At 36.4% G+C, this 17,011-nt stretch overlaps 1 protein-coding gene and 1 long non-coding RNA gene across 2 annotated transcripts; both read left to right on the forward strand.

Annotated features, from left to right (window-relative positions):
• Positions 1-3,122: 3,122 nt before the first annotated feature.
• LOC142169162 (uncharacterized) lies at positions 3,123-4,703 on the forward strand. Its single transcript, XM_075230392.1, has 4 exons — positions 3,123-3,220; positions 3,308-3,409; positions 3,982-4,371; positions 4,498-4,703. The coding sequence occupies exons 1-3, from the start codon at positions 3,218-3,220 to the stop codon at positions 4,198-4,200; spliced, it is 324 nt and encodes a 107-aa protein (XP_075086493.1). The 5' UTR covers positions 3,123-3,217; the 3' UTR covers positions 4,201-4,371; positions 4,498-4,703.
• A 2,805-nt stretch (positions 4,704-7,508) lies between these two features.
• On the forward strand, positions 7,509-11,532 carry LOC142169163 (uncharacterized). Its single transcript, XR_012698911.1, has 3 exons — positions 7,509-7,844; positions 10,330-10,396; positions 11,314-11,532. It is a non-coding gene; the product is annotated as an uncharacterized LOC142169163 (long non-coding RNA).
• The last annotated feature ends 5,479 nt before the right edge of the window (positions 11,533-17,011 follow it).

Here is a 17,011-nt window from a genome sequence, read left to right on the forward strand (position 1 = left end):
AACCCAAAATTCCATTTACTCACGAGTCTATCCATACTAAATTTATCAAAATTAGACACCATTTGGTGATCCAAACCCCCAAAATTCACTCTCCAATTCTCAAGCCCTGAATCTCCAAATTTCCAACTCAAATCCCTAATTACATGATGAAGAAAGCCTTAGATTCACGAAATTTAGAACAATCCGGGTTAGAATCACTTACCCCAATATTTTTCTTAAAAATAATCGAAAAACCGCCTCTTTCCCGAGCTTCTCAAGTCCAAAAATCGAAAATGGAAGTCCAACCCTCGAACTAATATTTTTCTGCCCAGAAATACCGTACCTACGAACCTCTTGTCGCTTTTGCAACGCTGCACCTGCGAAAATTCCATCATTGGTGCGGATTTCACTTAAAATCCTGACTTCGCTCCTGCGGCTTCATGACCGCATCTGCGCCTACCGCAGGTGCAGGAATCCAGCGCACATGCAGCCATCCAATGCACTTGCGCCCAACTGCCCGCATCTACGACCCTCGTAGGTGCGGAAAAGTCTTCGCACCTGCGGCTTTTGCCCAGCTCCTTCTTGGCGCATCTGCGGTTCCTTCTTCGCTTCTGCAGACTCGCACCTGCGCACTACAAAAAAACGCTAAATTTGCGGAGGTTTTATTGCGGCGGTTACTATAACCTCTGCAATCTATATTAAATTGTGGAGGTTTATTTACCCCCACAAATATATTATATTTACGGCGGTCGGTAACCTCCACAACCCTTAAAAAAATAGCGCCCACTAACCCCATTGTTTCCATCTATTTTTTTTCCAAACCCCTTTCTCATTTTCGTTTATTTTTCATTTTCAGAAACCCTCGCCCACTCTCACTTAATCAAAACCCATAGCAATAAAGCGACTACAGATCTATCAATCTCTTTTCCTTCACTTAATCTCTTCCATTTCTTCTTCACTTAATCTCTTCAATTTCTTCTTAAGCTCCTCCGATTTTAAGCCCGTGTAGTTGCAAAATTCCGAATACAATAGCTCTCTGCTTTTCTTCAGTGCCTCCTCTGTCTTCAGCGCCTCCTCTGTTGCAAAATGAAAGAGATATGAAAGAAAACTTCAAATCTATCAATCAATTGGATGTAAGTTATTTGATTTTTCTCTTTCATACAAATTCCTCTTCGATTTTGCTTTGATTTTGCTCTTTTGTTCTTTGATTTTGCTTTTTTGTCTTTCTTTCTTCATGCATGTGGGTTTTAAGTTTATTTTCTCTATTAATTTGTAGAATCGGTGTATTTTGAATCAGCAGAAATTTGGTAGAATCAGTGTATTTTGAAGAAGGATATAACACTCTTTTCGTCGACTTAATCATCAACCTTAACAGAATTCTTGTCTTTACAATAACAATTGCAGCCAATTGCAGCCAATTGTGGTTCACTATTTGTCAGTTTTGTTTACCGGCAATGCTAGCTGATTCAGTCTGTTTTGTTTGTTTTGTGGTTCACTATTTGTGGCATTTTCTTGATTTTCTTCATCAACCCCTTCATTGAAGTATTTTTCTGCACTAAATATATCTATTTCTCCATCATCTGCTTTCTTGCTCAAATTTCCACTTGACTCAAGTACTTTGTTATTCTTTGCTTGTTCAATTCATGTTGCGCTATTATACTTTAGTATTCTTCTAGTGGAAGAAAATCTTATGTATCTGTGCTATCTCACACTATTTTTATCTTTTAAGATTCGCAAGGAGCTAGCAAGATACTTAAAGTGAAGAAAAGGGACGTGTTAAATTTATCTAATGGAGAACGCATTGTGGTTGATTTACCTGTGATAATCTTCAACCATTGTTATGATCGATTTATAAAGGTATTACTGAGGCATATAATATATCTATTTTATGTCATTAGATTGTATATTTGCATGTAATAATTATCTAACCATTGGTTTATTCTTGAAGCCTCGATTTTATTTTAGGACAACTGAGTCAAATGCAAGACGATATGTTTATAATTTTATGTGTAAGAAGTGGGGCGCAAAAAAGCTAAAGTCGTTTGATAAGGTCTATGATCTACTTAAGAGCAGATCTGAGACAATGGATAGTGTTCCACTGGAGATTTCATCGGATCAATGAATTTCTTATTTTGATTACCGCTTTAAAGAAAAAATACAGGTATTAATTTCAATGCTTCAATTATATGTGTAATTATATGGCTTCACTTTAACCAATCTTCATCCCTGCTAATGTTTTCAAACTTTTCCAACAACATCGACTTGGCTTAAACTTAACTTTCAGTTTCGAAATTCGAGATCACTTCTTCAAACTTGCCTATTTTTGCTTGAGCTTATAAATATCAATATCAACCACAGGCATTTATAAATATGGACAGCTTACCAGCGAGCTTCAACATTGATACCATATAAATATCAACCACAACCACTTTTATTGTTCTGGAAAAAGAAAATTCAGTTTTTATTCAGCATATCGTATTGTTTTCAATGTGTAATTTGAGTTGAAAGGTCTTTTTATTTTCTTCACTAAATAGTGGCTTTTATTAAGTGGCACTTCACAGTTCAGTTGGTTTGTTTATTTTAGATTCTTGGCCTCATTTCTTCCTTAACATTATAGGAGTATCATATTCCACAGTAAAATATTCCAGCAGTTTCAATTTTTTCCTTTGCAAACAAATATTCCTTATACATATCCGTTGATTAATCAATCCAATACATACAAGATAGATGTTTTCATATACATATTTACAATTAAATCATGAATAAGTAATGTATTTTCTTTTCAACTTTTAATTGCTAAGTTAAACTGTTTGATTAGAATAAAAACCAAGTACGAGTAAGTATTTACTCATATATTTTGGTGCATAACATAATCAGATTGTTTGCATTCATTATATCCTAATTCCTAGGAGTAATTTAGAAGAATAAATATATGTTTATTATTATAACATTAACCATGCACTAACAATTGAAGTGTACGCTTATGCATAGCCATATATAGTACGAGAAGGCTCCATTTTGGATTTGTGTAATTTGTTCGAATTTTGAGGATACGAAAAGAAGCTACAGGAGGAAGATAAATTCAAATGAACCTCAAGGAATAACTGGTGGATTGTTCTGTAATTTTTTTTTGGTATCTTTTTGTAAGGAAACTTGTAAAAGAAATGCTGAAATTGGAAAGAAACAAACTGTTTCACATATCAATGGCTCCAAACCTAACTCCAGAAGAAGGGCTGAAATGGTAATAATTCATTTTGGATACTTTAATTAAACTAGCAACTATTCCTAGTTAGTTAAGTTAATGCGAATTTGACCTTTTCATTTATAGATGGTTGAGACTGGACAAAAGCCTGGACGAGGACAGCTTTATCTCGCTACACGTAGGAATGAAGATGGATCATATGTTAATGAGGCAGCAAAAGAGATATGTGTAAGACAGCTTTTATGGAGCCCCAATAATTGCTATTAGTCTTCTTTGTTGATATTTAACTTATCTATAAGTTATTTATTCTCTTATTTAGACATTTCATTCGCAAAAGTTTGATATCAGTTAAGGAACACCTTCCCCAATCTCATATTCTTGATATTGGAACTACAATAGAGAACTGTCAACATCAAGAATTACAACAGAGTTCCAAGGCAACTACTTGAACAAAACAGAGAAGTAAACTATAGGGAACACATGAGACTTGGAAATTGGAATGATCCAAATTAAAGCACTTCATTAGCATATCATAAACAGACAAAGAAACCAGTATACAAAATAAGAATAGGATTATGATTTCCCAGGAACAACTTCGAATATGTGAATAATATCCACATTTTAAATATTGTTACATAAATCCTTATTATGGTAAATTTTGTGTTACTAACTGCAGTGCCAAAGTTTCAGCACTTATTTTATAATAGAAAAGGATATTATTCTTCTATTGTTTTTCTTTTTTAACTTGTCAATCACTGATTGAAGTAAAGACACTGACTTTTGGTGTGTAATGTATTTAGGAAAAAATTGAACTAGCATTGAGCCAAAGCACCGTGGATGAGTATAAAATTTCGCCAAATGATGTTGTTGGTAAGGTGTTGGGAAAAGAGCACTCTGGAAGGGTAAGGTGCTTAGGATTAGAAGTTGTTCCTGGCAGAGCTTTTAGACAAATAAGACCTCGTTATAGTGATTTGAATGCTTCAAGTTATAATAATGGTTCATGTTCTTCCCAATGCTAAGAGAAGTATAATCAAATATTGAATGTTCACAATCAAAACCAAGAGAACTATAGAGAAATGATGAATGTTAACACTCAAATAATGAATGCTTTTAAGGCGTATATGATAATGAAAGAAGGGAAGATACCTGAAGAATTTGCAGGGATATTTGTTTCTCCTCCTCGTTCAACGGTAAGAATAGTTCATAACTTTCTTATTTAATTTTGTAAAGTATGATTGTTCAGTCCACGTATTATTAGTTAGGATATTGTTGAGGTATTTTTTGTTAATTATATTTTTTTTTTGATTGTTTTGTAGCCAAGTGATGCGGCTAGCGGATCCATTTCAACCATGGATATAAGAAGATCATCCGGTGGAAGTAATCCTAACGACAACTATTGAAGTTGCTTGCAAATGTATTAGATAATTAAGTATCGTACTCGATTGAATGGTCATAGTAGGTCTTTTGTCCATAATGGTTGGAGTGGATATTCTTTTTAATGTTAGTTTTAAGACTAATTACAATATTGATGTTTTGTGTTTAATGGTTGGAGTAGTTGTGTTTAAAGAAATTTTTTGAGACTAATGATATTTTACTTTAATGTATTTTGTGGTTTATTAATTTATTGATGTTACTTGATTCCAGTAAGCAATTTATATAATTTGTTGATGCTTTATTATATTAATATAATTGAAATTGGAACAGTTATAGAGTAACATTGCAGAAAAAAAAAATTCAATGAATAGCGGATGTTATAACTGCCGCTATTTAACCTATAATAATATTGTGTTATAGAATTTGTGAGGGTTAAATAAAAAAATTGCGGGGGTTTAGACCTCCATTAGTTTTTTAATAAGTGACAGCCAAACTACGAAATTGCGGAGGTTATACCGCCGTCAAATACCCGCCGCTATATGATAACGGCGGTCTGTCAAAAAAACCCCACAAATTGTTTGCGGCGAACATTATTGCGGGGGTTTTGGAAACCGCCGTAAAAGTATATTGCGGAGGTTTGTAACCGCCGCAATATGTATATAAAACCTCCGCAAATTCAGCGTTTTTTTGTAGTGACGGTTTCCACTCCGCAGGTGCGATTACACCAGCAACAACAGCATTTCAGCTGCTCATTCAATATCAAAACCAAGTCTGAAACCTCCCGAGTTCCACCCGAGGCCCCCAGGACCTCTACCAAACATGCCAACAAGTCATATAACCCCGTGTGAACTTAGTCGAACCATCGAATCACTCAGAACAACATCAAAACACCAAATTACACCCGGATTCAAGCCTAAAGAACTTTTAAACTTTCGAATTCCACAAACGATGTCGACACCTACCAAACCACGTACGATTGATATCAAATTTTGCACCCAGGTTATAAATGATAGCACAAACCTACTCCAACTTTTGGAAATCAAATCCTACCCCGATATCAAAATTTTCACAGCCAGTCAAAATCAACAAAATTCCAACTTTCGCCAATTCAAGCATAATTCTACTACGGACCTCCAAATCTCATTCCGGACGCTCTCCTAAGTCCAAAATCACCTAACAGAGCTAACAGTACCATCAAAATTCAAATCCGAGGTCGTTTACCCATAAGTCAATATCCGGTCAACTTTTCCAACTTAAACTTCCAACTAAGAGACTAAGTGTCTCAATTCACTCCAAAAACTACTCCGGACCCGAACCAACTAGCCGAGTATATCATAATATAGTTGTAGAACACAAAAAAAGCAAGAAATGGGGGAACATGGCTATAACTCTCGAAACGACCGACCAAATCGTTACGGAATGCATAAAAAGGTAAACCGGGTTTACTTCTCGTACCTGAATTTTTAAAGTCAATATGCTTTGGATAAAATCAGTTGGTAGAGGAAATATATAGTTTATGCCATAACAATGTAATGCATTGTGCACTTAAGAATAGAATCGACTTTTGAACTTTGAGAAATGTGCGAAATTGTTAACGTTAGTTTTTCTTAATTTTTTGCTTCTTTGTCAATTTGAAGTATTCTCAAGCTTAAGAGTAGAACAGATTTAAGAACATTGAGAAATGTATAAAATTATAGTACTATATTAAATTAGAAAATAAATGAGAGAAAATCTATCTTAATTTTGTCTTCATTTTGCCTGCTCTTTTTACAATTTTCCCTTTCCCTTTAGACAATTTAATACCCATTTAAGAGCTCTTTTACCGTTTCAAACTTTTCTAAATACTCTATAATTTCTTTTCATGATGATTGGCTTTCTCTTCTCTTTTCTTTCTTTTTGGCATTATGTTTTTAAATTTTAAAGAGCTTATAAATGTTTATTTTCAGTTTTTTCTGCCTATCTCGTGAGATGTTTGAAAATTTACGATTAGTAAAACAATTCTCTTAGTGAGTAAAAAAAAAACGACCATTAGATTACGTGGCACTTCTCTTAGACAAGTAAATCTATTAATTTATTTCTCATTTTTTGTTTACTTACTCATGTTCCGTCTACCGCAGTTTGAAAATGTCTAGAATCAATATAATTATAAGAACACAATAGGACTTAAGTGTAACACCAAATGTTACAATTATTATTTACAATAATTAAATACTTCTCGATATAACGCAGATGGCTACATAAGATTAGGGGAGAATTTCAACAAGTTAATTGGAAGAGACCAATCTGTAAAAATCCTTGATCTCGTAGGTGGTGCTTTGTTTTTTACATGGCTATATATAGGAAAGTGAATGTGAGAGGACTTATCACTGTCATTATAAAACTACAAAGACATTGGCAATGCTTCAATTATTTGGTTTTGCCGTTTTTCCTATTTTATTAATGCTTCAATTATTTGGTTTTGCCGTTTTTCTTATTTTATTCTTGTAAAATCGGGTTCGATTCTTTTTCCTATTAATGTCTTAGATTATATATGTGTTCTTTTTTTGAGTGTGTGTTATTAAGTTTTACCATTTCTAAATTTAATGTAATGCTATTGAAGATCGCGTCTAATTCACTAGTTTTATTTATACTCTCTCCGGTCCACAATACGTGATTTTTTAGCTTTTTTTGTGGTCCAAAATAAGTGATTTTTCCAGATTTCAAGAATGAATTAATTATTTTTTTCCTACATTGCCCTTGGAGTAAATAATGTTGGAGTATACGTTAGGGGTGTTTATGTGAAGAGATAGTACATGTTAATATGATCAATTTCATTGATAATTAATGTTAAAATATGAATTTTTTTATCTGTGTGAAAAAACATCCATAAAATTAGTTATTGTGGACCGGAGGGAGTATTTAAGAGGAAATAGAAAATTTATTTTTACTAGCATATTTAAAGCTAAAAAAGAAACATGTAAAATACAAGTGCTAAAATAGAATTGATTGCAGGGAACCTTTTCACATCTTTTACATGGTTTGCCGTCAGTAATTGCACAATCAAAGGGTGAATTCAAATGACCTTGCAAATTCCCCAGCTTTTATCAGACCTTCATCTTTTACGAAATGACTTAGCTGGAGACACCAATGCTAGGAGCTACCGTTGCAATTCCCCAGCTTTTCTTTCTCTACTCTTTCTCTCTCTCAAATTACTCTACTTGTAATCACGCACCTCCATTCCTGGCACTTGCACTTGCACTTGCGCTTCATTTTAAGTGTTTCCAATCATCAGTTGGAAGCAGTTACTCAGGTATGAACTTTATCCTTTATGTTGTCGTTTTCAATACACTAGATGCCTTTATAGGATTCAATTACTAAAACCTAGCTTTGTGAACATTTAGGAGAATTCATTTTACCACATGAATTCTTGCCCACAAAGTGTTCAAGGTTTTCTCTCAATGAATATTTGAAAATTGTTTGCTTGTACTGAAGGAGATTATTGATGATGTCCGTATAATGAAATAATGAATGATTCTGATTAATATTTTTGGAGAGTTATTTTGTTAGTGTCGCAACTACATTTTTCTCCGCGGGTGTTCAAAATACAACAATTATCTTAGGTCTGTATGCTTCCATTTTGATCATAGACAGTCTGCTAGTTCCACTTCTGGTCTATTTCAATACCTTTCCTCTTCATATATCTCCAGACTGCAAATAATATCTCACTAGATACAAAGACATGATTAACTATCTCTTCTCTAGAATTAAGACAACAAGAGCATCAATAGATACAATCGCCTGACCAAACTTAAGAATTACTTCATCAATGGGTACTACACAACTCTCCAAAAAGAATAAGATATTTTAAAAGGTACAATATTTTTTTCCGTATATTTCCCCACAAAGGAATATGTGGTTTAGACTGCCTGAGAACATTCCATATTGAAGAAACAGGAAAAATTACAATCTGTAGTTAAATTACATCCTGGCAATGATTTTGACAAGATCTTGAGGCACCAAAGAAAACTGATGAATTCAAGATCCCCTATAACCACCTTAGGCATCATTGTCAAAAAAGATACTAGATGGTTATTTGACATGGAAAGTGGTTAACTACTTTAGAAAGCAATGCTTAAAAATGAGCAGTTTTCTTACCCCCAATAAATCTTATTTGGAGTATTTCATTATATTGAAGAGGGAATAGTAGTACTCACTGATACTAGCATATCTTAACTAAAACATAATCATGTACAACACATGTGCTAAAATCAGAAGAAAATCTTTACATGACCCCAAAAATTTAGCAAACATTTGGTAACAAACAAGTAATTTGGAAGAAAAGTTTCTAAGAACTTGCTCAATGTCCAAGAAGTTAAATCTTGATCTTCTGTAGCATCCCTACAACATCTTTCATGTCGATCCTACTAGAGGGAGATTCAACACAACAATCCAGTGCCACTTCCATGATTGATGCCACACATTCTAGCTTCTTCCTTAAGTGATTATATGTTAAGTGTAAATGTAACTACCCGGCCTGTCGTTCTGAGGGTTATAGCCCCGTTTTTCCCATTTCTGTTTATTTATGTGTTGTTCAGCTATGTTGAGTTGTATCGAGTTGGTAGGTTTGGGTTCGAAGTACTTTTGGAGTGAAATGAACACTTAGTCTCTTAGTTAGAAACTTAAGTTAGAAAAGTCAACCGGAAGTTGACTTATGAGTAAACGAATTCGGATTTGGATTTTATGATTCGATTAGCTTCGTTGGGTGATTTTAGACTTAGGAGTATGTCCGGAATGTAATTTGGAGGTTCGTAGTAGAATTAGGCTTGAATTGGCGAAAGCTGAAAATTTAGAAGTTCTTAGGCTTGAATCCTAGGTTGATTTGGTGTTTTGGTATTGTTTTGGGTGTTCCAAAGATTCGACTAAGTTCGGGTAGTGATATATGACTTGTCGAAATTATTGGTTGAGGTCCCGAAGGCCTCGGGTGAGTTTCAGATAGATTTGGGTTCTGTTGCGCTCGTTTTTCTTATGTTTCTACGCCGTTTCTTCAAGCATAAATGATATCATATTGAACAAATGAGCTCCGATTTATTTTTTTGATTGAATCATTAGATCCGTATCGTAATTACGGACCCGTAGCAAAAAGAATCATCGAACTCGGACATCGTATGAGAAATTTATGGTCATTTTACTAAGAATTAGGTTGCTAGATGTTTCAGATTAATTACAAAATTGCCACTGCCAGCGTATTTAAAAATCTACACTATGTGCAAATATTGAAACCAACATATCTCCTTCATTATAAGGTCAAATTGAGTGATTCAAAAGCTTAACTTGACTAGAATTTCACAAGCAATCCATTAAAGGCATAAAAAGGGAGTTTAGGGATCGTTTGGCATAAGAAACGAGACAGAATATCTGGCAGAAAAATATATAAAACAAGGGTTTGTTCATTCGGTCATATTTTGAGTTAAGGAGCTCGGATTGGGTCGATTTTGGAGGCAATTTTCACCATAAAGATTGGGGTAACTGTTCTATTCTCGGTTTTGGTTATATTTCATGAATACATCTTCGTTTTTGGGATTTGATTGATGATTTCAAAGTGAAATTGATAAATTTTATATGGTTAGACTCGGGAGAGGACGAGGGTTTTGATTCTTCCATTGTTGACTAGTTTCGAAACATGGGCCCGAGGGTCGTGTTTTGGCTGGTTTCAGATTTTTGGCATATTTTATATTTTTTATTGTGGAATTCGATTCGTTAGCCTATGTTGATGGTATTAATCTAATTATGGTTAGATTTAGAGCTTTTGGAGACCGAGTCCAGAGACGAGGGCATCCCGGAGTAGGATTTGTCACTGTTAAGGTAAGTAACAATTTTAACTCTGGCTTTGAGAGTATAAACCCGAAGGTTTGATATCACATGATTGTTTGGAGGTGATACCCACACTACGTGATGGGCATGTGAGTTTGCACCGCGAGGGATTGAGACTTGGTCCATCCCGTGAGTCCTCATGGCCATCATCTGTGTTTATGTAGTTACTTGTTGTTGAACTTGTCAGCCTTCATGTTAGAGATCATGCTTAGGCTTTATTCATGCACACATTATTTGTACTCAGTCATAGAAATTATTGTACATGTTTACCTTAATACCTATTATTTTGCTGATATGCTGTGATACTTGACGTGGCCTGTGTTTCCCTTATTTGTTGATGATGGTGAGGCTAGAGAGGTACATGACTGAGTGAGGCCGAGGGCCTGTTGTGAGGTATTTGATTGAGGCACGTGAGTTGTCCGTGCGGATCCAGGTATTGATATCATAGCGCGTGAGTTGTCCGCGTAGCACGTGAGTTGCCCGTGCGGATCCAGGGATTGATATTATAGCACGTGAGTTGTCCGTGCAACACGTGAGTTGTCCATGCTTAGCGCTTGGGCTTTGGGAGCCTCTCCGGAGACTGTAAACACCCCCAGTGAGCGCCGGTACCTATTAAGTATTGAGTGTTGAGTGCTGAGTGCGAGTGCCGAGAGCCGAGTGCTGAGTGATAGAGTGACATTGCTATGAGGATTCATTGCTTTAGTTGTTGCTGCATTTTACTCGTTAATTTCTTTGTAGCATTTATTGAGTTGATGGAATTTACCTGTTTATTTCTGTTTATTTTTAAATTGTGAAAATAAATAATTGGACTTTTCTACTTAGCTCGTCACTACTACTCAGTTTCTTAGTTATTTCTATTACTTGCTGAGGTGGTTGTACTCATACTACACCATGTACTTTATGTGCAGATACATGTGAGTTAGAGCGCGACGATCGTTGAGTTCAGGCCGACTATCTGTGGAGATTGCAAAGTAGCTGCTAGCGTCCACAAGACCTTGTTACTCCTTTTGTCATTTCTTCTTTTGGACAGTTAGACAGTTTATATATCTTAGTTTATAGTTTTAGATGCTCATGACTTAATGACACCCCGATGTTTGGGGCTCGTTTCCGTATTTTTCTATATTATATTTAGAGTTGATTTAGTTTATAAAAAATTTAAATGTTGAAATGTTTTATTAAATTCTTATAATTGGTTTAGTAGTAATATTTTGGAAAGTAGGCTTGCCTTGTAATACGATAGGCGCCATCACGACCATGGTTAGATTTTGGGTCGTGACAGTTAACAAGTTCGCGTCTACAACATCTATTACTGCCTTTTGGAGTGAACAACTCAGCCATTGCTTCAAGTTAAGATCTCCCTCAAACATTTCACCATTAGGACTTTTCCTTGTAAACGTTTCCATCAACATGATCCCGTAACTATAAACATCTAATCAACCCCCCTAAAGACTTGTGCAAGAATACAAGTCTACCAAGTCTTGCTTTCTTTTATGTCTACTTCACTGAAGTCTTTATTTCGTTTTCTCTAAACCTGCGTGGTGAAAAGTAGTGCTATATCTACTAGAACATTATATACACTAGTTATATCGAGACCAAAAATTCAGTGGATGAGAAGAAATCACCTTTTGTTATTATTTGAACCTAATTTTATATGATTTTTACTCATTTCATTGACCAACTTATTAAAGTTCTAATGATTGTATGGTAATCGTAAAAAATAGACTCTCAATGTGGACGAACTGAATCTCGATATGTATCAAGAATATTAGAAGATCATAGAAAAGATGAGCGCGGGATTGAGTTGAGAGTTATTTAGCGTCGGTATCATTTGTACAATAATCATCAATACCAGTATCATTTGTACCATAATCATTTCTGAGCAGCACGAAAGATTTCTCGAGAAGATACATAATAAGTATAGAGAAGAGGAGATTCAGTCAATCCCGAATAAAGCGGGATTTGATAATCCCCCGATACATATTCTTAGCGTAATGTTCAGAGAACACAATTAATGGGGATAACGGGCAGGTGAGATATTAAAGGGCGGAGCAGTTACAGATAGTTTTAGAAAAAATGCATAATTATCCCCCCTTCCCCTGGACATATTTTTACGACCCAAAATCTAACTAGCTGTCATGGCACCTAACCCAACCCGCTAGGTAAGCCAGTTAACAATAAACCAATCCAAATGAGATTCATTAAGAGAAGAAATTATGATACAACTGAACTATTAAACAAGATCTACCAAGGACTGGTAGTACAAATCTTGAGCTTCTAAGATTTAGAGTTTACAAAGCTGGTATGAAATAAATATATCATCTGTTGAAATATACATGGACAGATTAAAAATTCTAAAGCTACCAAGATTAAGAGGAAGCTATGACCGAAACGCAGGAATATCTTCAAATCCAGCTCCTGCCGTACACAGCAACATCAACATCCAATATCTGCATGCAAGGTGCAGAAGTGTAGTATGTGTACAACTTATCCCATGTACTCAATAAGTAACAAACCTAACCATAGGTTGAAAGTAGTGACGAGCTGGGACAAGGGTCAGAGTCTAACTCCAATAACCTGCAGCAGTTCATAGCAATATAATAAATATGGTACAAGAAATAACTCAGCTCGTTCACAGTTATGGAAAAATAAGCTTACTTTTCTAGTATAACAGTAAATCCCAAATCTTTCACCAAAAATACAAAAACTATGAGTAGGTTTGAAAACTGTGATTTTCCCAAATACTTTCAACAACAGTTAAGAAGTCTCACTATCAGATGGCATGAGGAAAGTACATCTCTATGCCTACATGTCAGTGCGCATGTGAATGTCATGTGTATCACTAAACCGTACTATATGAGAAAATGCATCTCTATGCATGTATGTCAAGTATGCATGCCAACTGTAATGCAATGCGGTGATAAAGCCATGTGCACATTCTCGGAGTATCAATGCACTCAATCCTACCAATCACTCAATCCTCACAGTCACTCAGTCCTCACAGATACTCCATCCTCATAGTCACTCAATCTTCCCAATCACTCGGCACTCGCACTCAGTAGGTACATGCGCTCACTGTGAATGTATAGACTCTAGATGGACAATTCCAGCCCAAGCGCTATAATAAGTCAATCATGGCATGAATCATAAATAATGTTGCGACGTGTAGCCCGACCCATCATATATCAATAATACCTGCTGCGGCGTGCAGCCCGATCCCATCAATATCCTCACAATCTGGCCCTCGGCCTCACTCAGTCATCAATCTATCCAATCTCTCGGGCACACAATGTCCTAAAAATCAGCCCAAATATATTAATGTGATGTATCAATAAATGGTAACAGAGACTGAGATATGATATGCAAATAAATGCGTATGACTGAGTATGTAGTTGCAATGTAAGGAAAAAACTCAATAGCAGAAATGACCTAGTGGGTCCTAACAGGATAAGCATGTAGCCTAGACATAGTTTCAACCCGCTAGGTATGTCTGAACAAGCTGTATCAAGCCATAACCATAACCCAAGACAGAATCACATGATATGCCACATAACTCAGATACTCATAGCAATAATTTCTCACCACAATAACTGTTCAAAACAAACCTGGTACCGGCAATAAACCTCATATCAAACAAAACCTCATTCTAAAACCTTCGTACATTGCCGATGATGAATGAAATACGTAGAAAATCATAACCACTTATCAGATCAACAAGCCATGGTGCCCTATCTCGTCTGATAAGAACCAAAGCCAAACCCTAACCCAACTTCCGATATTATTCTCCCATTCATACTGTAATCAAATATGATAGTACCCCTTCTAGGTCCAATGACCCCATACCATCAAACACAACCATTCTGTTGACATGCCATACCAATACAACCCTAAGCCACAGACCGTGCTATCCGTGCACCAATAAGCAACAATTCAAATGTACTCAATCATGGAAAATGACTCAAATGAGAGAATAGTCCCGCAAATTCAACAAGTACCACCACAACGCAATGATAAGAACCCATCACACCGTAGGACCAAAACACATGAATCTAACACAAAGGATCATATCCCGACATAACCCAGCTGCAATGCGTGACCCCAATCCAAATATAGGTCCATATGTAATACCTCAGTCCACCATGATCAAAATCAACAACCACGCGCAATTCAACATCAAGTACCCAAGGTGCATGACCATAACCACGGATAAGCAAATAACAAAATACCACAAACCCGAAAGGACCATAACCCGGGCGCAATCGACCATTCTACACCCCAATCACCAATTCACATGAGGTCCGTTATAAGGCCCAAACAGAACAACACCATGTGTGCATATAGCCAACAAATTACAACCCTTCGTAGCATAGAGGAATAACACATAGATCATATCAGAACACGAATAAGCTTAACTCTAACCGATTGACACACCCCTTAACACTAACAATTCTGAGCCAACAAATTTGACCCAGTGTAGGATACACATCCTCATTAGGCCTACCAATTGACCCCCAAATCATCCCCGGTCATCCACAATTAGATAAATAACCCTCTCAAAAGTTCACAATGATCTAACCATAGCATGTACCACCATCTATATAACTTTGGCCACACTTCCATAGTTCATAACCCGGAAACAGTCTGCTTCTAAGAACTCCAAGGCTCTCACTTTATAGAACACCTGGATCACCATAGCTGATCCCAACTCCATCACTCGAATGACTAACACATTCCTCGTACATAATCATCCCAACGAAAAATAATTCTATAATTCTTCCACGTCACATAGCAAAATCTGAATATCAGCAGTCGATCAATCACGCGAGTACCGCACTATCAATGAAGCATCTGTAAGTCAGAACGTAGTGTACCTTATGAAATGTGCACCCTTCTCATGAAATACCAAGTAGTAATAACATTCATCTAGACATGTGAACCGTCCATGTTACCTAAGAACTTATGACCTTCCCTTAAAAACTGAACCGTGACCTTGCACACGCAAATCTCAATCCCACACAACACACCGCATCCATCATGCCATCATATGAAAAGTACGAGAATATCACAATCAACTCTGAGTCACAAGCAACTACATGCTCAATTGGCCAGGAACCTTTCACATGATCCCATCTAGTAGAAAACCACAATACTCAACATGCTCCTCACGCCGGTACGAAATATCTGTCTCAAACCGTGGTAAAAATCATCGAGAACTCTTCGACACCCATTTTCACTTAACCAAGCCATGCATGTCGCCAAACCCAAGAGTATTGCCATCAAAACACCAGTAGAGACTCACTGCATCATAAGTACCCAAAGAACCGATCATATCCATTACCGTGCTGGTCCAACCTATTACTAAGTTGTCCTAATTCTCCGTCTTTCTTCTTAATTGACTTTAAGTTGATACTTATCCTCGCCATAATTCCATGATCCTCAACCAAAACTCACCACACGAGACCCTAGCATAAAACCACACCACCCAAATGACCATAAGTCGCTGTATTCTTCTTAAGCACCCAAAAAGTACCACAACCGAGACACCCACTCTGAAGAGACCTTATCTAAACCTAAAATTATTTCCTTTACCTCCCTGATACTGAAATGTAGAATCCATAATGATATAGAAATATCACGAGTCTCGACACCATCCAATGTAAATCTCATATCCTAGCCATATATGAATCCAAAAAATTCTCGAGAGTCACCCACCCTGCTCAAATCTGAATTGCACTGCCTAAATGGGCCAAACGACATGTGCCCTATTATAGCACAACGATACACAATGAAGTAACCACGTCTTAACGTAACTGAGAAAATTCCTACACTGTGTGTACCACATCCCTCACAAATAACAACTCAATCATTCCAGGATTTCCATATACCCATAGAGTGTAATACAACCCGCACCCAGAAATTCCATTACTCCAGCCAACCTCGATCTCAACCTCTGCAAGTCATAACTGATTCACAAGTATACCTCAAACCGAAACTGATACAACACATAACAATGCAATAAACTCGTCTATAGCAGACTCCCCTACTTGGCTCAAAGACATGGAATAAAATATATGATAACTTACAATAACCATACCCCATTACTGTCATAATATCGCAATGACATTCAACTAAATCCTACTTAAGCTCATGTAACACAAACCATCTACTACCTCAAATCATCTACAAATCTTGCATTCATCCTCGTGACGGTCAGGTCAACTATCAAAATCGATCCAAACTCAAATCGCACAAATATAACCCGTTGGTAGAAAAGGAAGCCTCCACACAACATCATAAGGATCACACATTTGTAAATTACCTCGCAGGTTATAACCCACCTACTTAGCCTCAAACTGACATCTGTCTATACCCTTTTCACAGCCACAACTACTACGTAATCACCTAATCTTTCTAAGTCCGTACTCATTAACAAGCCCTGAGAATCTAATTCGTCCCATAATTAAACAACATGAAAAGATCCTTCAATACACTCATAACTCGAGACTATACATCACATCAAGACAGAATTCAAGAACCCAATAGCCCTTTTTCACATCCCAAGCAAACTCTTCCTGTCATATTCAAACCATCTAATCACATCACGCAGTC

The sequence above is a fragment of the Nicotiana tabacum genome, chromosome 14, assembly GCF_000715075.1.
Source record: "Nicotiana tabacum cultivar K326 chromosome 14, ASM71507v2, whole genome shotgun sequence".
Taxonomy (NCBI): Eukaryota; Viridiplantae; Streptophyta; class Magnoliopsida; order Solanales; family Solanaceae; genus Nicotiana; species Nicotiana tabacum.

Excerpts from the sequence above, each read along its gene's own strand:
- LOC142169162 (XM_075230392.1), top strand. Across the intron at positions 3,410-3,981 it reads AGGCAGCAAAAGAGATATGT|GAAAAAATTGAACTAGCATT; the intron begins GTAAGACAGCTT and ends TAATGTATTTAG.